General features: G+C 46.3%; 1 protein-coding gene and 2 pseudogenes across 1 annotated transcript; all 3 read right to left on the bottom strand.

Annotated features, from left to right (window-relative positions):
* Positions 1 to 5,629: 5,629 nt before the first annotated feature.
* LOC136465449 (em protein H5-like) lies at positions 5,630 to 6,087 on the bottom strand. The gene is made up of 2 exons (XM_066464176.1): positions 5,970 to 6,087; positions 5,630 to 5,856 (listed from the first exon to the last, which is right to left on the bottom strand). The coding sequence occupies exons 1-2, from the start codon at positions 6,085 to 6,087 to the stop codon at positions 5,630 to 5,632; spliced, it is 345 nt and encodes a 114-aa protein (XP_066320273.1).
* A 17,350-nt stretch (positions 6,088 to 23,437) lies between these two features.
* LOC136465475 (uncharacterized) lies at positions 23,438 to 24,670 on the bottom strand (annotated as a pseudogene).
* A 145-nt stretch (positions 24,671 to 24,815) lies between these two features.
* LOC136465483 (protein ALP1-like) lies at positions 24,816 to 26,203 on the bottom strand (annotated as a pseudogene).

A 26,203-nucleotide genomic window follows, 5' to 3' on the forward strand; every position in this document is an offset into this window, starting at 1 on the left:
GAACGGCGTGCGCACGTGGCTGCCGCCGAGCCACTGGAACGAGTACTACTTCGGCGGCGGGATCCAGTCATCGCCGGCGAGGACGACGCCGTACGGACGGTCGCTGCGGACGGTGGACCTGGGCGTCACGCACATCCCGTGCGAGGTGTTCGTCCGCGTAAAGTTACGTGAAAGGGGGAGGAATTTCCCAAGTCCTAAAAGATTATGAGTAAATATTAGGAGTTGTCAGAGATGATTTTTTCCCATCTTTCTAAAAAAACCAGGATTAGGAGGATGTTTAGGAAACTCTTGGAGATGCTCTTACCGGGAGAAATAAGATGAATGTCAAAACTCTACTGACGATGCATGCTGTATATATTGCGCAGGCTATATATACCTACAAGTCTGGACAGGCGAGGTGCTATATATGTATCCGTTCCGTTCTGGTTTCTCTTGTGTAGCTATATGTATCCTTCCTTGTATGAAGAGAACTAGTCCATCACGCGCGCCCTTGCGCGCGTCGGTTATCCAATCAAAGATGCAGCGCAGGATTGAACATTCATGTGCACGCGATGGCAAGACTAGGCTATATGTTTTAGTTTAAATGCGGGAACTAATATGTATAAATCACGTATCATTATTCCAAATAACAAATCTTCCAGGAAAAATAAGAGGAACTATCAAAATATCAAAATCCATGTTTTCAGGTCTTTGATGCCTAGGATCATCTATCTATTTGCAGTACTCAGGAAGCCTATAACTAAAACAACCACGTCATCTGCAACTACATACAGTGGCATAACTATTCAAAATTAGTTTAAAGATCAACTATGATCAGATGCAAAACTAAAGGAGCAACATGGCCAACTGCTGTCCTGTAGAAGTTTCATATAACAATACTCCGTAATCTTAAAACTAAGCATTCTAAAATAGGAAGAGGGATTGATTCACTCAGATTTCAGAATAGTCATACCGAAAAGCATCACAGAGTCACAATAAGTGCACTTCGAATGTAGTAAGCAATTTTTTTTCCGTTAGCATGGAGCATGTTGTTGAACGCTGAACCTTGCGGCTCTGATAAGAAATAAATTTACTGGGTGGACCATGGGGAAAAGAACAACGATAAAATTCATTTGCTTGAAATCTAAGATAAAAGCACGCATACACTACATTAAAAGCATAGGTATGGAGCTGATTACCTGAGCACATTAGAACAGACATGATATAATATTTATATCCTGAACATGGTCCAAAATCGCTGATTGGCTGGAAAAACTGGAGAGCATTAGCTCCATATGCCAACCATAAATATAAATTGGCAAATAAATTAACATTAAGGTATGGATGCAATATATTTCTATTTTTTATTCGGCATGCATCATATATCTACCTAGAACTTCATGTAACACTTACTTTGTTGGAACAATTCAGAATATGGCAGATCAGAGCAGTGTGTGCCTTAAAGAAAACACCATATTCATTTATGAATTCTGCATGGTCTTGACACAGCTGAGAATTAAACTGAACCCAAGAATTTGATCCAGGACCAACGTGTGCCATTGCAAAGGAAGGAAAATTAAATTGTAAATTGAACCGTTAATATTTGAAACCTTGTAAAGCAAGAAAAAAATGGAAAGTGGACAGCTAATAATGCAAACCTTGCAGATCCATGTTTGGCATTTCCCTTTTTGTGTTGCACTAATCAAACTGACGTTAAAAGGCATAACATCGTAAGACACAGAAGCTTTATTTCATGCAAATGCATCGAACGTCTCAAATGTTTGCTATAAATGTAGTTGGCTAGTTAAAAGATATTTTATGGAGGAACATATGCAGAAAAAAAATGATTAGCACAGGTGTTCACCACCTGAACCTGTCTGGAAAACATGCGAGAAATTTTTTACCTGAACATGATTAAAACACAAAGGGTATCTGAAAAATATTGAACCAAACTTGCTGCGTCCGCTTGTGTGCGGCACAGTAAAGGCAACTCGTCGTTCAGGTATCTCAATTTCGTAGCAATGTACCATAAATACTGGATGCAGCAGCTGCACATCTAGATGCAATAATTCATGGCCTAGCAATGGTAAATGGCATGCATAGGGAAAATTGGCAGATTGTCTTAGCAATGGACAAGGTAGTTTTATTTTGATGTAGCCAGACTACTAAACTGAAAATATGCCGAACATAATTATGCAGTTTGTTACTCTATATATGAAGACCAACCAATACAAAGAGGACCTGGAATGCATGGGACATTATGAAGGTGTTTCAGCTGCATTAAACCTTTTACCTGCTATTGAAACTAAGAACACATTGAAAACACCTGAAATTTAAGTTCCTGCAAGTTCCAGAAGCCATTCTTTTTGGAAAAATTAAGCAGATGTCTGCACTGAAGTTAATGTAATCAATGTAAAGTAGGTAGACCACAAGAGGACAGTGTAAAGATCTACCTCGAAGGTTGTTTCATCGCTAAACATATAGGGTCTGGGTTTATTTATTTTCCTAAACACGGCCAATCTGGAATTAAATGGTGTAAGAGGTACATGAGGAAACACTGCCGGGGCAAACGTGATTATTTTGGGAAGATTGCACTTTTCAATTTGAAGCCAAATAAAAAATCTGTTTAGTTATTTGCAAATCTGTTCAGTTGTTTGCAAATTCGATTTTTAAACTATAAACACGTCAGTATTCACTAAAGAGCATGAGCAGGCAAGCAACGACCTAAGCTGTCTAGGTTTTAGATCGACGAACTAAGACGACACAAAGGCGAAATAAAATATCAGGCAATAATTTAACTATCATCAAATAATTTTAAATATGAGAAAATGTATTCAAGCTGCATACTTCTAATATTGTTGTCCTGTCTTTTAGCATGTGTGGCATGTAAGGAAACTGAACATCACAAAGTCACTTAATTAATTAATCTTCAGGTGCCAGGACCAAGCAAGGTCAAACGGAAGCAATGCGTAACACTGTAACAGGCTGTGAAGACGAACCTAAAAATGAGCACTAACATGAGGAGAAGCACAACGTGGTTACCACGCACCTTTTGAATCTAGAATATTTATCAAACCTTCTAATCCACCCATGATAGACTCAATAAGGGACTCCACCTAAGAGACAGTATTTCCGCATTTTTTGTTAACCTACATTTGAAACAAAGAAAGCTTCACTGATTAATATGCCAAACACAGAATAGAAATGTAACCCTGTAGAGGAGGAATCTGAGTAACAGACTGGGGACATATTGTTATGTCATAATAAGAGGTGGACTGTTGGAGCATATAGGATTATTATGTCAATGGCAGTTCAAAGCCTTCAAATCCCAAGGCATAGGCAGTTGGCTTGCGTCTTGCTCGACAGATCAAACATAGCAACTGTCCATCTTACCGAGCAAAAATTAATAGCTTATGTGGCACCTTATAATATTTTACTAATCCTCAAAACGCCATGTTACAAAAAAAACTTGAGGATGCTTTAAACCTCAAAATCATGCTCAAACCTAAATCATATAGTGAATTCAAGTATACACCTGTTCAGGAATAACTGCAGAAGCACATTCTGGAAAACTGGAAACTGCTCCAAGCCAAGCACAACAATGCTGTCGACGACCTTCCGGGCCAAACATTTTATTTCAGAAAGATCTATGGGTCCTAGGAAAAAATAAATGACTTATTATCAGCATAAAAGTGTAGCTACTTAGAAAATATTTAAAGGACTATGAGAATCACACAACAATAGAAACTTACTGTGGTAAGATGCCGATGATAAAAGTAGAGTTCTGTAAGGCTTCCTTGTTTGGAGAGTTGGGTCTCAAGTTCATCCACACACCCGCAGAACATTTTAACTCTAGGCAGATGAAAACGATTCTTAAAGAATTTTGATTCAAATTCAAATATTTGAGTTCTGGCCAAAAGCACAATAACAAAGAACAAGAGCTATGCAGATGGATCCACGATGAACAACTACTTTAGCTATTCTACTTTAACAGATGTATTTGTAGCAGTGTAAAACATAGGGACAAGGTACACGCAACCAAATGGCATGAAGATGGTATAAAAGAAACTATAATTTTAGGAGCATGAAATAGGATTATTTATCTATGCTGGGCCAACTATGCTAAGCACATTACAGAAGCTGTAGTTAACTCAATACCACACTAACCACAGCAAAGACCCATACTGGGAAATTACTATCCCATGCTTGGGCCTGGGGCCGCATGCCATTGACACATAGGATAGCATTTTCCAAATAACGACCATTTTAGGAAAATTTTGGGTGGCAATAAAAGCTAAAAATTTAGCTAGCTCAAACTAAAGCAGGTTGTCACCACAGCATCACAACCTCAATCTAATTGAAGAACCTGAGTTTTTATTTTCGTTCATGGCCTGACCTCATAGTCGATTTTGGTGACGTCGGAAAGAACTTCTCCTCCCAATCTTCAGAGTCGGCACCATCGCAGTTGCTGTGGAGGCCAACAGGGGAGGTCTGCTGCGCGGTAACCTGACATGGAGCGGCGGAGCAGGCAAGGCTAGATTGTGCTCCATGAGCATCACAGATCTACCCTAGGGGCGTGGCAAGATCAGATGCACGGCCATCCCCGACGCCGACGAGGGAAGGGGAGGAGGAAGAAGGGAGAGAGGCTATCACCTGGTTTTCGTCGCGCCGCTGAGATGGCGCCAGCTAGGGTTTGCTCCAGCATAGGCACACAGCTAGGAGCGAGGACCTCCGGGAGGCGGCCGCAGCGGGGGAGGCGGCGGCCACAGCCAACGGCGGGCCTCTCCTGCGCCCCTGGCGCTGCGCCGTGGCGGGAGGCAGACACCGCGGGGGGGGGGGGGGGGGCGTCCGGGTAGCCGCGCCGCACAGCGGGTGCGCCGCCGGTCCGGCCACGCGCAGGGCTTCGAGGTGGCCACGGTGGGGCCCAGCCGGTGCACCGTCACGTCGGGAGAGAGGGAGAAGAAGGGGGAGGCGCGGCGGGGGGCGCGAGCGGCGGCGGCGCGGTAGGGAGGAGCGGGACGACCAGGAAGGAACGAGGCTTCCTTTGTATTTAGGCAGGCGAACGGGAGCGGCGACGGGCGCACAGTACCTGGGACGGGCCTCAGCCGTGGAAACGAAGATCAAACGGACGAAACTAAGTTTGCTATCGTGGACGGCCTGAGAGCTGGCTAAAGCTTCCTGCTTTGATAATAAGAGATCACTCCAAACAAATTGCAGTAGTCGAAAGAACAGAGAAGATTCTTATGTGTTTTTTTTTATGAAAAAGATTCTTACGTGTTAGGAACCAACAACTACGTTAACCGAAACAAAGCATGGATACAAACAAACTCGACGACCTTGAGGCGTCAGGTGCTAGACCCACACCACATACTAGTAGGGGACTACACTGGGGTAGAGCCAGAACACAGGCTGCTGAACTCCAACGACAAAGCCTGAAGAAGAAACCTGCCTCAACACAAAGTCACGACGACGACCGCTGACAATTGGCCATCATCAGCACCTAACTGAAGCAAATTAAGCACGCATGATCATACGCACACATATGACCGCCTACATGCGTACGTGCTGCGACGACGCCCTACATTATTCAGTGCACACGTGCTACGACTAGCCTTACCTTCCTGCAGCTACTAGCACGTACGCGTCAGATCTAGGTCGACTTGGTCCTGAACTTGTACTCGTCGATCTGGATGCCGTCCCGGGCGGCGTGCTCGCCGCCGGACTCCTCCATGGTGCTGAGGCCGCCCTTCCTCCCCATCTCGCTGTGGCCTTGGTGGCCCAGCTGCTCCTTGCGCGTCTGCCCGCCCTTGCTGCCCATCTCCTGGTACCCCTCGTGGCCCAGCTGCTCACTCCGCGTCTGCCCGCCGCGGCTCCGCCCTGCACGCACGCACACATCAACCGAGGAATGAACACAGTCGTTTCATCTATCAGTTCTCGGACATTTATTTACGAAACAGTAGATGCCGGCCGTAGTAAGTTTACAAACAAACCTTCGGCGAGCTGCTCCTGCGTCTCTAGGGTCTTGCCGCCGGTGCCACCGGGGACGACGGTCTGGCCCTCCTCGGCCATGCGCTCCAGCTCCTCCCCGGTTTCTTGACCGGACGCCATCCGGTCGTCGAACTAGCTAACGAACGAAGTTCAAGAGTGTTAAGTAATCTGCTTTTATGAACCTGCGGTAGGGACAGACGCCGACCTCTGCTGCTACACTTAGATGCTGCAGGGATAGGTGCCGAAAAGCTTTCATGCCATACTGTAGTCACAGCAGGAGCGGACGTTAAAGTTAACCCTGCTGTCACATCTAGTTACCATAGCAGCATGACAGCATGACATGTCTGTGTACTAAGATTAGATGAGTAAAGTTATATATATAGTTTTCCACTGCAACTCAGTAAAGAGAGCGAGTTCAGTTTTGCCATCTCCTCTACAGAGCTCCGACCAACGCGGGTGCTGGTGCTGTGTGTGTACGCTCTGTTCTTCATCCCTTCTTCTATCTCTAGCCATAGTGTGTGGTCGGCAACGACGATAAGCGGCCGGCTCACCCGTGCCAGAGATCCCAGGGTCAACAACCGGTACCGGAGCCATAAAAGCGCTGTCGTCGGACTAACCGCTGGCGATGACAGACGGTTTGGAGATGGACGACAGCAGCGGCGCTGCTGTGGCTGTCCAGCCACGACAAGAGATCGTCGTGCGCACGGTGCAGAAGGTTAGCGGCACCAGTTGACCGACGCTAACTCGCACCAACTATGGCTTGAGTGGGCGGTGACCATGAAGGTCAAGCTCAGAGCCCGACGGCTCTGAAATGCCATTGACAAGGGGACCGACAACGAACAAGATGACATATCAACGTTGGAGGCTATCCTCGCTGCTGTGCCAGCGGAGTATAGGGAGCCATTGAGGACGAAGAACTCTACTAAGGAGGCATGGGAGGCCATTGTAGCGATGCGCGTCGGCTCCAATCGCGTAAAGAAGACGACGGCCCAGTTGTTGAAGCAGGAGTACGCCAACCTCAAGTTTAAGGATGGTAAATCGGTGAAGGATTTCTCCCTCCGTCTGTAGTCGCTCATCAGCAAGTTGATGAGCCATAGGGTCACCATCGACGAAGAAGAGGTGGTCTCCAAGTACCTCCACTCTGTGCCGATGAAGTAGATCCAGATCGCTCTCTCCGTAGAGACGATGCTGGACTTGTCCACCCTCACCATTGAGGATGTGACAGGCCGTCTGCGGGCGGTGGACGAGCGCATGGAGCAGGCCACAGCAACGAAAGACAGCGGCAAGCTGCTACTGACAGAGGAGGAGTGGGCTGCCCGAAAGAAGTTCAGACAAGCCTCCTCCAGCCGCGGTGGCGATGGCAAGCGCCGCGACGAGGCTTCTTTGAAGAAGAAGAAGGTCGACCCCAACGCCTGCCGATGCTGCGGGAAGACGGGCCATTGGGCAAAGGAGTGTCCAAATCATAAGCGGGAGAAGAAGGCTGAGGCTCATTTAGCGCAAGTTGATGAGGATGATGAGGCCACTCTCCTGATGACGACATTCTATGCATTGCACGACGTTGAGGCCAAGGAGAAGGGAGAGGTGATGGCGGTGGAAGGGCACAACAAGGCTCTGAAGACTGTCAACCTCGACGAACCACGCACCCAAGTCCACCTTGGACGTGTGGGCGATGAGCAGGAGCAGCGGTGGTATCTGGACTCTAGCGCCAGTAACCACATGATGGGCTCCAAGGAAGCCTTCTCCGAGCTCAACGGTAATGTGACTGGTACGGTAAAGTTCAGTGATGGCTCAAGGGTGGCGATCCGAGGGCGCGACACCATCATCTTTAGGTGCCAGAACGGTGAGCACCGCGCACTGACGGATGTATATTACATCTCGCAGCTGCGTTCAAGCATCATCAGTATTGGCCCGCTGGATGAGCGCGACAGCGAGGTACTAATTAAGGACGGCGTCCTCAGGATCAGGGACCAGGACCAGTGGCTTCTTGCCAAGGTGAAGAGGTCCTACAACCGGCTATACCTGCTCGACTTGAAGGTGGAGCAGCCGGTGTGCCTGGCAGCATGGGACACCGAGGAACCATGGTTGTGGCATGCCCGGTTCGATCATCTCAGCTTCGACGCGCTCGGTCGGCTAGAGAAGATTATCCGAGGGCTGCCCCACATCAAGCACGCAGGCGAGCTGTGTGACAGCTGCTTGGTCGGAAAGCAGAGGAGGTTGTCGTTCCCAAAGGTGGCCAAGTATCGCGCGGTGGACGCTCTCGAGCTTGTCCACGACGATCTCTGTGGGCCAATCACGCCAACCATAAACGGTGGTCGACGATACTTCCTCCTGCTCATGGATGATTGAAGTCGCTATATGTGCCTGCAATCCTGACGAGCAAGGACGAGGCGGCGGAGGCAATCAAAAAGTTCAAGGCTCGCGCGGAGGCAGAGAGCGGCAAGAAGCTGCGCGTGCTGCGGACTGATCGCGGCGGTGAATTCGCTTCGACGGAGTTCGCTACGTACTGCGTGGATCAGTATGTGGTGCGACACCACATCGCGCCATACTCGCCATAGCAGAATGACGTGGTGGAGCAATGGAACCAGACGGTAGTCGGCATGGCTCAATCCATGATGAAGACGAAGAGCATGCCGATAAGGTTCTGGAGTGAGGCGGTGACCACGGTGGTGTTCATCCTCAATCGCGCGCCCACCAAGGCCCTGAAGGGTAAGACGCCGTACGAAGCTTGGTATGGGCACAAGCCGAGCGTGTCCTTCCTCCGGATATTCAGCTGCATCGGCTACGTCAGGAAGACGAAGCCGGTCCTCACCAAGCTATAGGACAGGAGCACACCAATGGTGCTTCTGGGCTACGAGGAAGGTACCAAGGCGTACTAGCTCTACGAACCACGCGGAGACAAGGTGATTGTCTCACGTGACGTCATGTTCGATAAGAAGGCGGCCTGAGACTGGGACAGTCCGGGCACGGGGGAAGCTGGCGACTTCACCAGCACCTTCGTCGTCGAGCACTTGGTCATCCACAGTGGTGGCGACGCTGGAGAGAAGGTGCCGACCAGTCCAGCAACAAAGCCGAGCACCCCTGGGCGCGGTGCTAACCACTCCGGGAGGGGTGCCGAGCACTCCAGAAGTGATACCAAGCGGTGCTGTTGTTGTGCCGACCACTCCAGGACGGGTGTTGAATGCTCCTATAGCAGTGCCGAGAGGTCTGGCAGTGGTGCCGACCACTCCAAGACTGGTGCCAAGCACTTCTACAGTGGTGCCAACCACTCTAGGAGTGGTGATGAGCGGTTCAGGAGTAGTGCTGAGCACTGCAGTCTGGGTGCCAAGCACTCCAGGTGCTATGCCGACCACTCTAACAGAACAGGGGACTCCATCAACGTTGATCGAGTTCGCCTCACCTCCAAGCGACATCACAGAGTTTGTGGATACTTCTCACGATGGTAAGGAGGTGCGGTTCCGCAGGCTGGATGACATCATTGGTGGCACAGGGTCCTCAGGCCTGGTGGGTTGGCCGCTCAATGACCCAGAGCTACTTCTCGTCAGTATAGAGGAACCACCCACGTTCACGATGGGCAAGCGCGATGCAAATTGGCGATGGGCGATGATGGAGGAGATGAAGGTGATCGAGAAAAACAAGACTTTGGAGCTCATCGATCCACCTTCTGGATGTTGTTCGATCGGCCTGAAGTGGGTGTACAAGGTCAAGCGGGATGAGCGTGATGCCATTGTCAAGCACAAGGCACGCCTCATCACCCGAGGCTTTGTCCAGCGTGAGGGCATCGACTTCGAGGAAGTCTTTGCGCCGATAGCGCGTATGGAGTCTATCCGACTGATGCTGGCTTTGGCAGCAGCGAAGGACTGGCGTGTCCATCACCTGGACATAAAATCGGCATTCCTCAACAGCGAGCTGGCGGAGATGGTCTTCGTCAGGGAACCTCTAGATTTCGCTGTCAAGGGAGCAGAGCACAGGGTGCTTCGACCGCGCAAGGCGCTCTACGGGCTGCGGCAGGGCCCGCGAGCGTGGAACGCCAAGCTTGATGTCACGCTGGGCGAGCTTGGGTTCACGCGGTACGCAACCGAACATGCGCCCTACACACGGCGATAGGAGAAGGAGGAGCTCATCGTCGGCGTGTATGTGAATGACTTGATCGTCACCGGTGAGCGTGCGGTGGACATCGATAGCTTCAAACGTGAGATGGTGGCTTGTTTTCGAATGAGTGATCTCCGCGCACTCTCCTACTACCTCGGCATCGAGGTGAGACAGGGGAAGGAGGCGCTCAGGCTCAGTCAGAGCACATACGGCTCGAAGCTATTAGAGCAGAGTGGCATGGTTGAGTGCAAGCCATGCTTGATTCTAATGGAGGAGCGGCTGAAGCTGACGAAGGCTAGTACCATGGTGAAAGTAGATGCAACACTCTACCAGAGCATCATCGGTAGTCTACGCTAGCAAGTATACATGAGGCCGGACATTGCGTTCGCCGTGGGCTACGCCAGCTGCTTCATGGAGGATCTCCGAGAGGATCACTGGGCTACGGTGAAGCGGCTGTTGCGCTACGTCAAGGGGACGGTGGATCAGGGGATCGACTTCCCAAAGACCAGCGAAAGTGGGCTGTAGTTCACTATGTTCAGCGATGCAGACATGATGGAGGACATCGATGGACGGCGGAGCACCTCTGACGTGCTCGTCTTTCTTGGGTCAGCTCCAATATCTTGGCTGTCGCTGAAACAGAAGGTGGTGGCGCCGTCCACGTACGAGGCACAGTACGTGGCAGTGGCCACAGCGACGTGCCAAGCTGTGTGGCTGCACCGGCTGCTGGACGAGCTGACCGGTGTGGAAACTCACCCACCAGCACTGATGGTGGACAACCAGCCTACCATCGCCCTCGCGAAGAATCCGATTCTCCACGACCAGAGCAAGCACATCGACGTCAAGTTCCACTTCCTCAGGGACTGTGTCGATGGAGGGCAGATCGTCATCGAGTTTGTCAAAACTGGTCGGTAGCTCGAGGACGTCCTCACCAAGCCGCTCTGTTGGAACCGGTGGTGACCACCGAGTTCATGATCTTGGAGCTAGCTTACAGCCGGCCCGACTCGTTACCACGAGCCTGCGCTCCCACAGGTCCTAGGTCCACTGGAGCTACAACATATAAGGTCTTTGGGCCTTACTCAACCCAAAAGACTAGCCTGATAGGTGAGGGTTCTCCCGCCTTATATGTTGTGCTCCTCCACCATCGCTACACGATGTGGGCATTGTTAGGGTTTAGTCCCACATCGTGTAGCGATGGTGGGGGAGCACAACATATAAGGCGGAAGAAGCCCCCCACCTATTAGGCTAGTCTTTTGGGTTGGAAAGGCTCAAGGCCTTATATGTTGTAGCTCCGGTGGAGCTGGGACCTGTGGGAGCGCAGGCTCGTTATAACGAGCCGGGCCGGCTGTAAGCCAGCTCCAAGATCGTGAACTCGGTGGTCACCACCGATTTCAACAATTGGTATTAGAGCCCATGGTAAAAAAAACTAAACCCGATAAAAAAATCTCGAGCGTCACATATGGCGGGGGCACCCCGATGTGTGACTAAGGGAGGGATTGTTGGGGTTTAGTCCCACATCGTATAGCGATGGTGGGAGAGCACAACATATAAGGCGGGAGAACCCCCACCTATCAGGATAGTCTTTTGGGTTGAGTAAGGCCCAAAGGTCTTATATGTTGTAGCTCCGGTGGACCTAGAACCTGTGGGAGCGCAAGCTTGTGGTAACGAGCCGGGTCGGCTATAAGCCAGCTCTAAGATCGTGAACTCAGTGGTCACCACCAGTTCCAACAATTGGTATTAGAGCCCATGGTAAAAAAAAGCTAAACCCGATAAAAAATCTCGAGTGTCACATATGGCGGGGGCACCCCGATGTGTGACTAAGGGGAAGATTGTTGGGGTTTAGTCCCACATCGTGTAGCGATGGTGGGGGAGCACAACACGCTCAGCCGTCTTTGGTTCACAGAGCTAAAGAAGATGATTGGCATGGTGCAGGTTCTAGGGTTAGTAGCAGGATTAGAAAAAGAATTGTTAAGTAAACTGCTGCTCTCCTCTATACGCGCGGCAGGGGCAGGCGCCGAAAGGGCTCCCCTACTGCTGCATTGTGGACGCTTGAAAGGTCCTAATATGGCTAGAGGGGGGGGGGTAAATAGCCTATTTAAAATTCTATAAATCAACTAGAGCAATTTGATTAGTAAGACAAATAGCGAAATGCAAATTTGCTCTAGCTCTACGAGGGTTGCAAGCCAACTATCCAACAATTCTAGTTGCAATGATTACTAGACACACAACTTGCTATGATACTACTCACTAAGAGCTCTCAATCTTGCTACACTAAAGAGCTCCACTAGATGAACTTAAATAACAAATCAAGCTCTCAATTCTAATTACACTAAAGAGCTTGCCACAACTAGTTTGCAAGAATATAAAAGAGTGAGTAGGGTGATTATACCGCCGTGTAGAGGGATGAACCAATCACAAGATGAAGATGAAATCAATCACCGGAAGAATACCAAAGGGCAAGAGACAACCGATTTTCTCCCGAGGTTCACGTGCTTGCCAACACGCTACGTCCCCGTTGTGTCGACCAACACTTGGTGGTTTGGTGGCTAAGAGGTGTTTCACAAACCTCATCCACATGATTGGACACCGCAAGAACCTACCCACAAGTGAGGTAACTCAATGACACGAGCAATTTACTAGAGTTACCTTTAGGCACTCCGCCGGGGAAGGTACAACTCCCCTCACAATCACCGGAGATGGCCACGAACAATCACCAACTCGTGCCAATCCTCCACCGCTGCACCAAGCCATCTAGGTGGTGGCAACCACCAAGAGTAACAAGCGAAATCCATAGCATAACACGAATACCAAGTGCCTATAGATGCAATCACTCAAGCAATGCACTTGGATTCTCTCCCAATCTCACAAAGATGATGGATCAATGATGGAGATGAGTGGGAGGGCTTTGGCTAAGCTTACAAGGCTGTTATGTCAATGAAAATGTGCAAGAGAGTGAGCTTGAGCCGACCATGGGGCTTAAATAGAAGCCCCCCACGAAATAGAGCCGTTGGCTCAATTAATTGGCTGACTGCGTATCGACCGGACGCTCCGGTCAGAATGCACCGGACGCAGCACCGGACACTCCGACCATGAATATCGGACACGTCCGGTCGGCCTATCAGACATGTCCGGTAGCTCCCAGACTGCCATGTGTCCAGTTCAAACCAACATAGCCGTTGCTGCCCATTCTACCGACGACCGGACGCTCATACCGGACGCACAAACACAAATGACCGGACGCTGAGCCGCTGCGTCCGGTCGAGTCCAGTAAGCCCCTAGGGCCGACCGGACGTGTCTGTTAGAAACTGACCGAACGCTGAGCCTCAGCGTTCGGTCGAGTACAGTAAGCATCCACGCTCGACCGGACGCGTCCGGTCACACCGGACCGGACGCTGCCAGCGTCCGATCAACTGTTCTACCGAACACTGCGTTTGTTGATTCACACCGGACGTGTCCGGTGTGGCGACCGAACGCATCCGGTCGCTGAGTTCGTCGCCAAATACCAGACGTGTCCGGTCACCATACCGGACGCGTCTGGTCACTCTGTAACCAGCGCGACTAACTCCTTTTCAACTCTATCTTTTTCACCCTTGCTCAAATGTGCCAACCACCAAGTGTATCACCTTGTGCACATATGTTAGCATATTTTCACAAACATTTTTCAAGGGTGTTAGCACTCCACTAGATCCTAAATGCATATGCAATGAGTTAGAGCATCTAGTGGCACTTTGATAACCGCATTTCGATATGAGTTGCACCCCTCTTAATAGTACGACTATTGATCCTAAATGTGATCACACTCGCTAAGTGTCTTGATCACCGAAACAAAATGGCTCCTACTATTTATACCTATGCCTTGAGCCTTTTGTTTTTCTCTTTCTTCTTTTCCAAGTTTAAGCATTTGATCATCACCATGCCATCACCATCGTCATGATCTTCGCCATTGCTTCATCACTTGGAGTAGTGCTACCTATCTCATAATCACTTTGATAAATTAGGTAAGCACTTAGGGTTTCATCAATTAACCAAAACCAAACTAGAGCTTTCAATCTCCCCCTTTTTGGTAATTGATGACAACCCTTTCATAAAGATATAAATTAAAATTCGATTGAATCCATGTTGCTTGTCCAAGCATATTTACCATGTGTAAAAGAATGTGGACAAGTTTCATGAACTCCAAATGGTAGCAATTGCTCCCCCTACATATGTGCTAAGAGTTTGGATTGTAGCTTGCACATATGCTTAGATAGGAAATATAGGAGTCAATGTCTACCATATGATGCTAAGGTATAAGAGATGGACCTTTAAAGTGTGATACCAATCAGAGTGCACGAATATACCATCCTTAGCACCATTTAGTAACTAGATATCCACAAAAACTAGAATACCCCATGAGATCAATATTACAAGCAAGGGTCTAGTTTTAATAGAATGAACATAGGTCTAGTTATGTATGAAATGCACATTCAAATGCATCATACAAGTTTATGAGCTTGCTCCCCCTATTTGTGTGCTTAAAATTTTAATTGATCCATTTCCTTTATCATATCTCTCCCCCTATGTCAAATACTCCCCTATCACTTATATCTTTGTTTATCTCCCCTTTGTCAACAATTAGCACAAAAAGGTGAGCTCAAATTATAGATAGGTTGGGGTGAAACCATGTGAAGTGAGGATCATTTTTCCAAATTGGTTCAATCTAGATTGCTTGCAAAAGTTGTTTAACTCGGTTTGATCCAAGGACAAGCTTCTTCACACCTCCAAATAAGGGTTATCTTGTATCATGTTGAGTTAAACACTTATAGCTCATTTTATAGATCAAACACTAGGTTTACAAGCCCACAAACACGTCATATGCTACCACTAGAACATTTCAAGCATACAAGCAATAGTGGTACCATACAAGCATCGAATTCATTTGATTTTCATGAATGAGCCTATTCAAATGTGAAATATGTCTAGATGCACTAAACATGTCCTTAGCAAGTATGTATGCCATGATGATCAACTTTTACCTTGGATTGCTCATAGGAGAGGCATGTCATATAAGTGGGGGGGTGCATCAACACATATTGGAGAAGTCAAGTATGTTCAATTCATTCCTTAGCTTGCGAAATCTCTTCTCATCAAGTGGCTTGGTGAAGATATCGGCAAGTTGATCTTTGGTGCCCACACTCTCAATGCAAATGTCCCCTTTTTATTGGTGATCTCTTATGAAATGATGGCGGACATCAATATGCTTTGTTCTTGAATGTTGAACCGGGTTGTTGGTGAGCTTTACGGCACTTTCATTGTCACATAGCAATGGCACTTGCTTGAATTTGATCCCAAAGTCACTCAAAGTAGCCTTCATCCAAAGTAATTGAGCACAACAACTACCGGCTGAAATGTATTCCGCTTCGGCGGTTGAAAGTGCTACATTATTTTGCTTCTTTGACGACCAAGACACAAGTGATCTTCCTAATAGTTGACATGTGCCCGATGTGCTCTTTCTCTCAACTTTGCATCCCGCATAATCAGAGTCCGAATATCCAATCAACTCAAATCTTGCTCCTTTAGGATACCACAATCCAACATTTTGTGTATGCTTCAAGTATCTCAATATTCTCTTTGTTGCCTTCAAATGACTTTCTTTTGGTGAGGCTTGAAATCTAGCACACATGCATACACTAAACATCATATCCGGTCTTAATGCGGTCACATAGAGTAGGCTTCCAATCATAGACCGATACATCTTTTGATCCACCATGTTGCCACTGCATCACTATCCAAGCTTCCACTTGTCCCCATTGGTGTACTAATAGCTTTAGCATCATCCATTCCAAACTTCTTGAGCATGTCCTTGATGTACTTGCCTTGACTTACAAATATGTCATTCTTCATTTGCTTAATTTGAAGACCAAGGAAGTAACTCAACTCTCCAATCATGGACATCTCAAACTCATTAGCCATCATTTTTCCAAACTTATCACAAAAATCTTGATTGGTTGATCCAAATATGATATTATCAACATATATTTGCAACACAAATTGATCTTTTCCAATCTTCTTGATGAAAAGAGTGGTGTCAACATTGCCCATTGTGAACCCTTTAGAGAGTAGGAAGTCCCTCAATCTCTCATACCATGCTCTAGGTGCTTGTTTCAATCCATACAAAGCCTTCTTCAACTTGTATACATGGTTGGGCTTCTTGTCATCTTCAAAACCGGGAGGTTGCTCAACATACACAAGCTTATTGATGTACCCATTGAGAAATGCACTTTTCATATCCATTTGGTACAACTTGATGTTGTGGGCACAAGCATAGGCTAACAAGATCCTAATTGCTTCTAATCTTGCAACCGGGGTATATGTTTCTCCAAAGTCAAGACCTTCAACTTGAGTGTAACCTTGAGCCACTAATCTTGCTTTGTTCCTTACTACTATCCCATCTTGATCTTGCTTGTTCCGAAAGACCCACTTGGTTCCAATCACATTATGATCCTTAGGCCTCTCAACTAAATCTCATACTTGGTTTCTTGTGAAGTTGTTTAGCTCTTCATGCATAGCATTGATCCAATCAACATCCTTTAAAGCTTCATCTATCTTCTTAGCTTCAATGGATGACACAAATGAGAAATGCTTACAAAATGAAGCCAATCTTGATCTTGTTTGCACACCTCTTGAAATATCACTAATGATAGTGTCCAATGGATGATCTCTTGCAACATTGGTTGGTTGAAGCACTTGCACTTGATTGCTAGCATTTGATTGATCACTTGGTTGAGATGATGAACTAGCCATTTGTTGATCTTGCATATTGCATCACTAGTGCTTGCTTGTATTTGATCATGAGAACCACTAGCTTGCACATTTGAGTTAGAGAGCACTTGATTCTTGTCATCTTCAATATCAATCACCTCTCTAGGCCTTAACTCACCAATGTCCATGTTCTTCATTGCATTGACCAATTGAGTGCCTCTTACATCATCTAGATTCTCATCTTCCTCTTGGGAACCATTTGTTTCATCAAACTCCACATCATGAACCTCCTCAAGAGTACCACTAGCCAAATTCCAAACTCTATAAGCTTTGCTAGTAGTGGAGTAACCAAGCAAGAAACCTTCATCACATTTCTTTTCAAACTTGCTTAATCTAGTGCCTTTCTTCAATATATAGCATTTACAACAAAAAATCCAAAAGTATGCTATGTTGGGCTTTCTTCCATTCAATAGCTCATAAGGTGTCTTTTCCATCATGGGGTGACAATAGAGTCGGTTGCTATAGTAGCAAGCCGTATTGATTGCTTCGGCCCAAAATGAATGACTCACATTGTACTCACTCAACATTGATCTTGCCATATCAATCAAGGTTCTATTCTTTCTTTCAACTAGCCTATTTGATTGAGTATACTTGGCCGAGAATTGATGTCTAATTCTAAATTCATCACATAACTCATCAATTCTAGTGTTCTTGAACTCACTTCCATTGTCACTTCTAACTTTCTTGATGGTTGTTTCAAACTCATTGTGAATGCCCTTGACAAAAGATTTGAATGTTGCAAACACACCACTCTTGTCAACAAGAAAGAACACCCATGTGTATCTAGTGAAATCATTCACAATCACAAATCCATATTTGTTTCCACCAAAGCTAGTGTATGTGGTTGGTCCAAACAAGTCCATGTGCATCAACTCAAATGCTTTGGATGTGCTCATCATGCTCTTCTTAGGATGTGTATTACCAACTTGCTTTCTGGCTTGACATGAACTACATAGCTTATCCTTCTCAAATGTGACATCTTTCAAGCCTCTAACTAAGTCATGCTTAATCAATTTGTTCAATTGTTTCATTCCAACATGACCAAGCCTTCTATGCCATAACCAACCCATGCTAGACTTAGTGATCAAATATGTTGACAATTTAGCTTCTCTAGCATTAAAATCAACCAAGTATAGATTCTCATATCTAAATCCTTTGAATATCAAGTTAGAGCCATCTACACTTATGATCTCTACATCATCCACACCAAATATGCACTTGAAACCAAGATCACACAATTGAGCTACCGACAATAAGTTGAAGTTCAAGCTCTCTACTAGTAGCACATTGGAAATGCTCAAATCATTGGATATTGCAATCTTACCAAGCCCTTTGACCTTGCCTTTGCCATTGTCACCAAATATGATACTATCAATCCCATTGCTCTTATTTTCATTGATTGAATTGAACATTCTTGAATCACCGGTCATGTGTTGTGTGCACCCACTATCAAGCACCCAATGCCTTCCTCCGGCTTTATAATTGACCTACAAAAGAAAGTCAATTCTTTTTAGGTACCCAAACTTGCTTGGGTCCTTGTAGGTTAGTTACCAAGGTCTTTGGTACCCAAATGGCCTTCTTCTTTAGGCCCACAATTGGTGTACCAATGAACCTAGCCTTCACACCATTAGCACCCTTATAAAGCATGTAACAAGAATCAAATTTGATTGAGGATACATTGGGTAGCTTGTTCTGTTTGTCTTACAATTTTGCTCTATATGCCCAACTTGCTTGCATCTATTGCAAAACCGACCATTGCCCTTCACAAAGCTAGCTTTGGGAGTGACAAAGGCCGCCTTGCCTTTCTTGGGGGTATAGCCTAATCCCTCTTTGTTGAGAGAAAACCTTTGGCTACCCAAGCACTTTAGCAAGCGGGCTTCTCCACCATAGGCATTGCCTAAGGCACGAGTGAGCTCATTCACCTCCTTCTTGAGGGTCTTATTTTCCACCATTAGTGAGGTTTCACAAGTGAGACCATCATTCAAAGGTGAAGTAGAAGTTGTAGTGCTACAAGAAGTGTTAGTGGGAGCAACAAAATTAGATTCATCAATAAGATCACATGTTAGTCCCACATCACATGATATGATCACTTGCTCCTTCTTGGCTTCCTCCACTTTGACTTGCTTAATGAGAGAGGAGTGAGCCTTTTCAAGCTTAAAGTGAGCTTTGCCAAGCTTCTCATGGGCTTCCATTAGCCTCTCATGAGTAGCATTGAGCTCATCAAAGGATTGCTTAAGAAATTTTACTTTCTTGCGCAATTCTTTGCACTCCTTTCTCTTCATCTCATTGCAAGCATGCACTTGCTCACACATGTCCAAGAGCTCCTCCTTGGTGTACTCCTCATCCTCATCATCATCATTATCATTCCTACAAGAGTCACTTTCACATTCATCATCATCACTCTCATCATAATTTACCTTGGTAGGCTTTGCCATGAGACATGTCGATGGAGTGTCAAAGATGGAGAGCTTCTTGTTGATGGCGATACTTGCTAGTGCTCTCTTGATAGATTTCTTGTCATCATTACTAGAGCTATCACCATCCAAGGAACCATCACTATCCCAAGTGACTACATAGCCTCCACCCTTCTTCTTCTTTTGGAAGGTCATTCTCTTCTCCTTCTCCTTTTCATTTTTATCTTTCTTGTGCTTCTTCTTCTCATCTTCATCATTATCACTATTGTAGGAACAATTTGCTACAACATGATCGGGGCTCTTGCAATTATAGCATCTTCTCACATACTCTTTGCTCTTGGTGTGATCTCTTCTCTTTCTTGCACCATAGCCCTTCTTCTTCATGAATTTGCCCACCTTGCGCACAAATAGAGCCATGGCTTCATCATCAATGTCACTAAGATTATCATCATCACTTGATTCTTTCTTGGACTTGCCCTTGTTCTTGGATGATGATGAGCTAGCCTTAAATGCTACACTCTTCTTCTTCTTGTCCTCTTCTTGCTTATTGTCCTCCTTGTCATCCCCCTCCCTTTCCACACGGTATGTCTCTTGGGTCATGACATCACCTAGTACTTGGTTGGGGGTAATCTCTTTCAATCCTCCTCTTATGATGAGCAATCTCAACATCTCAAATCTTGGAGGTAGGCACATCAAGAACCGATGAGAGACATCATCATCCTTGATCTTCTCTCTCAAAGCCTTCAAATCATTGACAATCACTTGCAAACGATGGAACATCTTCGGAATGTATGCACTAAGAGCCTTCAATCAAACAGTGACCACGGCTCCGATACCACTTGAAAGGTCCTAATATGGCTAGAGGGGGGTGAATAGCCTATTTAAAATTCTACAAATCAACTAGAGCAATTTGATTAGTAAGACAAATAGCGAAATGCAAACTTGCTCTAGCTCTACGAGGGTTGCAAGCCACCTATCTAACAATTCTAGTTGCAATGATTACTAGACACACAACTTGCTATGATACTACTCACTAAGAGCTCTCAATCTTGCTACACTAAAGAGCTCCACTAGATGAACTTAAATAACAAATCAAGCTCTTAATTCTAATTACACTAAAGAGCTTGCCACAACTAGTTTGCAAGAATATAAAAGAGTGAGTAGGGTGATTATACCGCCGTGTAGAGGGATGAACCAATCACAAGATGAAGATGAAATCAATCACCGGAAGAATACCAAAGGGCAAGAGACAACCGATTTTCTCCCGAGGTTCACGTGCTTGCCAACACGCTACGTCCCTGTTGTGTCGACCAACACTTGGTGGTTCGGCGGCTAAGAGGTGTTTCACAAACCTTGTCCACACGATTGGACACCGCAAGAACCTACCCACAAGTGAGGTAACTCAATGACACAAGCAATTTACTAGAGTTACCTTTCAGCACTCCGCCGGGGAAGGTACAACTCCTCTCACAATCACCGGAGATGGCCACAAACAATCACCAACTCGTGCCAATCCTCCACCGCTGCACCAAGCCGTCTAGGTGGTGGCAACCACCAAGAGTAACAAGCGAAATCCATAGCGTAACACAAATACCAAGTGCCTCTAGATGCAATCACTCAAGCAATGCACTTGGATTCTCTCTCAATCTCACAAAGATGATGGATCAATGATGGAGATGAGTGGGAGGGCTTTGGCTAAGCTTACAAGGTTGCTATGTCAATGAAAATGTGCAAGAGAGTGAGCTTGAGCTGGCCATGGGGCTTAAATAGAAGCTCCCACGAAATAGAGCCGTTGGCTCAATTAATGGGTTGACTGCGTATCGACCGGATGCTCCAGTCAGAATGCACCGGACGCAGCACCGGACGCTCCGACCGTGAATACCGGACGCGTCCGGTCGGCCTATCGGACGTGTCCGGTACCTCCCAGACTGCCACGTGTCCAGTTCAAACCAACATAGTCATTACTGCCCATTCTGCCGACGACCAGACGCTCATACCGGACGCACAAACACAAATGACCGGACGCTGAGCCACTGCGTCCAGTCGAGTCCAGTAAGCCCCTAGGGCCGACCGGACGTGTCTGTTAGAAATTGACCGAACGCTGAGCCTCAGCGTCCGGTCGAGTACAGTAAGCATCCATGCTCGACCGGACGTGTCCGGTCACACTAGACCAGACGCTGCCAGCGTCCGATCAACTGTTCTACCGAACACTACGTTTTGATACCGGACGTGTCCGGTCACCATACCGGACGCGTCTGGTCACTCTGTAACCAGCGCGACTAACTCCTTTTCAACTCTATCTTTTTCACCCTTGCTCAAATGTGCCAACCACCAAGTGTATCACCTTGTGCACATGTGTTAGCATATTTTCACAAACATTTTTCAAGGGTGTTAGCACTCCACTAGATCCTAAATGCATATGCAATGAGTTAGAGCATCTAGTGGCACTTTGATAACCGCATTTCGATACGAGTTGCACCCCTCTTAATAGTACGACTATTGATCCTAAATGTGATCACACTCGCTAAGTGTCTTGATCACCGAAACAAAATGGCTCCTACTATTTATACCTATGCCTTGAGCCTTTTGTTTTTCTCTTTCTTCTTTTCCAAGTTTAAGCATTTGATCATCACTGTGCCATCACCATCGTCATGATCTTCGCCATTGCTTCATCACTTGGAGTAGTGCTGCCTATCTCATAATCACTTTGATAAACTAGGTAAGCACTTAGGGTTTCATCAATTAACCAAAACCAAACTAGAGCTTTCAACGCTGCAGGGGCAGGTGCCAAAAAAGCTCCCCTGCCGTACTATAGGCACATCAGGGGCAGACATCTAAGTCAGTCCTGCTGTCACATATAGTCACCTTAGCAGCATGGCAGCCTGACATGTCTATGTACTAGGATTAGATAGGTAGAGTTGTATATATAATTTCCCACTGTAACTCAGTAATGAGAGCGAGTTCAGTTTTGCCATCTTCTCTGCAGAGCTTTAGCCAACGCTGGTGCTAGTGCTATGTGTGCGTACGCTCTGTTCTCTCTCTCTTCTTCTACCTCTAACCATAGTATATGGTTGGCGAAAACGATGAACGGTCAGCTCACCCATGACGAAGATCCGGAGGCCAACAAAGAGGTCGGTGTGGATTGTTGCTAGACGTACGTACGTAGGGCTGCTCTTAGGTTTTGCCGTTAGCTACGCACTAGTCGCCTTGCTTGTGTGATATGGAGGATCAGATGGTGTCGCCCTTTTATAGCCATGCAAGGAGGGGCGGCGCATCACGAGGCTAGAGCTAGCCGGTCGGGCTGGGGACGTGTGCGCCGACGCGGACGAAATGCAGGGTCCCCCGGCGCCATTGCGGCGCGATGCGTGTGCGACAAGGCCTCGTGAGGGCGACACGTACGTGCATGTCAAGCGAAAGAGGGCCTGCGTGCATGTCTCTGGGCAGAGATGCCATGTGTGCGCGTGCGCCGTAGACCGTAGTTATCCAGCCGGGACTCCGGGAGGCGGAGGGAATTGAAGCACGCACGACGACCGCACCTAGAAGCTGTAGCAGCGCTACTGTAGCATGGGGACGAGCTGGTGCTCCAGCCATCCTGCATTGCCGCCGCATGTATGCATGCGCTCGGCACCCGAGACCGAGAGGCATGACCGACCGGATGAGACTAGGTGCCTGGCGCCGAAGGGTTTGTTTGGTTCATAGCTAGAGTTTGCCACAACTAAGGTTGGGCATATGCTAGAGTAGTGGCATGCCAACTTTGCAGCAAAAAAGAAGGTGTTTGGTTCACTACCATGCTAAACTTTAGATGTGGCAGATTTAACTCCGGCAACTGTTTGGTTCATAGCCATATGAGCTGCCACAAGTTCGGCAAATGTATGTGGTAGGTGTTTGGTTCACGGCCAAAGTTTATTACAATTACCTTATTCTAGGAAGAGGTGAGCTTACCACTTGAAGTCATCACACCTGAATTTTGACACTTTTCACTCCAACATGGTGGAAAAGAATGCAAGTAATTAGCACCAGTAAACATACTGAGCAATAATTAACAGCAGGATGACAACTTGACATATCCATTCTAGTTCCTAGCTATATTAGTATACACAAAAGCATGATGAGTTGCAAAGGACCACTTCAGTTTGTCCTACTGGTCTTCAGATTTGGGCTATATACAGTCATACAGAACCATCAACTACTACCAACCCTATCCAAAAGCATAAGCACATAATTTATAGAAGCCTCAATGATCAGTAGGCTTAGATGATGAGCACGTCCATAGTTCCATGTGCAAAAGAAGCAAAAGAAGTTCACCAAAACACCCTTCAGCAAAAGTCCGACTATCATGGCTTACCATCTTGGTTACACAAGAACCGGTACACCCAAGTCTCCAAAGTTGTGTTACTGGAAGCACTGAGCCAACCACGCATACCTTCATTTTCAGCTCGTGCCAAGTAAACACCAACGGTGATTTTATCATCTGTACGGATAGGCAAAGCTTCTAACCTCTTCCACAATTCAGCATGTGGATCCACGGAAATTGGGACTGGTGGTGGAGGAGGTGGCTGAGTAAGAGTGTTTGCAATGACCTTCATAGTTGTGCTGATGTCTTTAGTGGCATCTGCAAAACGACTCTTAGACTTTGTTGGCTTCTTACTAGGCGACTTGACCCCTCTTGGTCGCTTCTTTCCAGATCGACGTGGGCTCTTTGAGCTATTTTCTCCACTGCCTGCATAGTTAGGACTAGTTTTAGGACCTTCAGGTGAGGGTAATGTGTCGGAGTCATCACCTTCAAGGTCAATTCGATGTGCATAACCAAATATGTCATTAAGGCCTCCACTATCATCACTATTAGAGCCCTTATCATCATCCAAGCATGTTTCTTGATCCATGGCAAGAGAACCATCTGCATGGCTACCTTTGAAGAGCTCTTCCATCTCATTATAGAATTTGATGGGCTTAGAAAGCAAGCGCCTCTCTATGTCCTGCATGTGAATACAAGACAATATTTAAGACTATGACCATGTAAACTCTGAATTTGTAATGCCAAGCAAAATTATGAGACATATCTTTAGCTTTTTCTTTTTAGATTCAGAAATAGTTACCTTGCACCTGATGGCATCAAATCCATTTCCACTGTTACTTAAAGCTCTCTCAACTATCCTCCACTTGTCCTTGTACTCCCTATAGTGACGATTAACTTGTTCAATGGTTACACCCATGCCAAACTCTTTGTTTAAGGCATCAACACACTTCGCATGGTGTGGCTTCTTCCACACAAAACCTGCATGCTGGTGTTTCCTATACTCAATATACCAATTCAGCATGAACTTAGTCTGGTCCTCCTCCCAAGTTATGGTTCTTGCACGGATAGGCCCATCAACATCCAACTTTCCTTTTTTCTTCACCATCTTGCCTAGTTGCAAGAAAGATGCAACAACTACAGGTATGCACGGGCTACAAACAATCATTCAACAGGAAAAAAACTAAAACGAAAAAGGGCAACAAAAATTATTCTTTTATCTATACTCTACAATAAACAGAAATTTTAATATGCTATAACCTGATAACATTAGAATCAACCAGCACACTACAGAAATTTGGTTGACTTTTAAGGATTTGAAATCGATTCTTCAAGGTACCAAAAGCACGCTCAACTGTTGTCCTAAGAGAGGAGTGGCGGTGATTGTATAACTCCTTATAATTTTTAGGTTCTCTACCACCTTTATATTCTTTTAGGTCAGTGACGGACCTAGGTTTTTACCTCTGGGTATGCGCACCAAAAAATTTTCTTATGCAATTCGGTGAAAATTTTATTTTTTTATTTTTTTTACATTGAAATTTTCTACCTATCTCTATGACTGGCGGACCCCAGGGTATGCGGTGGCCCACCCTGCATACCCTGTGGGTCTGTCCCTGTTTTAGGTGATAACGGACGCCACGATATGGAGGGAGTATACCAGGTCTTACTGCATATCCAGCATCTGCCAGAAAGAATTTTCCTAAAATATGAACATGTTGCTTAAGGTTAGAGATGAACTATGTATTGTTTAATTTGTCAAAAACATGACTCCCTACCTTCAGGTATTTTTAGGCCAGTGGGGCGTCTTAGAGCATCTTCAAGTACATAAGAGTCATGAGCTGATCCCTCCCATCCAGCTAAGACGTATATGAACCGCAGGTCAAAATCAACGGTCGCAAGAACATTTTGAGTCGGGATAGACTTTCTACCCCTAATCCTGCCTTGCATGTGTGCAAGGACAAATGCTGGTATATGAGTACCATCCAAAGCTCCTATGCATCCCTAAGGAAGACAAATGATGTTTTGTTATACTAATTAGCATGCCTCTCCTTTATGTTTCAATATCCTAGCTGAAGGTGTTTCATGACTGTACCTCAAAGTAAGGGTGGAACCTTCCTAGGTTACTTGTGATCTTTGGGTGTGTTTCAGTGGTCCTGATGTATATGAGTTCTCTAGCAAGTATTGCACACGCATCTAAAACCTCATTAAAGTACCTACTAACAGTCTCACCTGATCGAATGAACTCAAAACCAATAGCTCTATTAGACCATTTATGACCCACAGCATGCATAAACATTGCCACTTGTTCTTCCACAGTCACATTCAATGTGTCCATCAAAAGACCACGTGATCTGAGACTTTGACAGAGCATATGAAAAACATTCTTTCGCATGCACAGTTCAGAAATACAATGGGCCTCCGTACCATTATACAAACGATTTAAACGGGTTTCTCTTGAGATATCTCTGTCCAACATGGGTCCATATGTCACAGCTTCTCTGTCTCGCTTTTGCATGTTTAGCAGATAAGTGTAACTAGCTAGACACAAAGCAATAGCAGCTAACAACCTTCTCCTCCAAATGTAGTACTGCTAGTAGTAACTGAAGTAATAATGTATGAACCAACTCATCCTTCGATCCAT

Source organism: Miscanthus floridulus, chromosome 1 (genome assembly GCF_019320115.1).
Source record: "Miscanthus floridulus cultivar M001 chromosome 1, ASM1932011v1, whole genome shotgun sequence".
NCBI lineage: Eukaryota > Viridiplantae > Streptophyta > Magnoliopsida > Poales > Poaceae > Miscanthus > Miscanthus floridulus.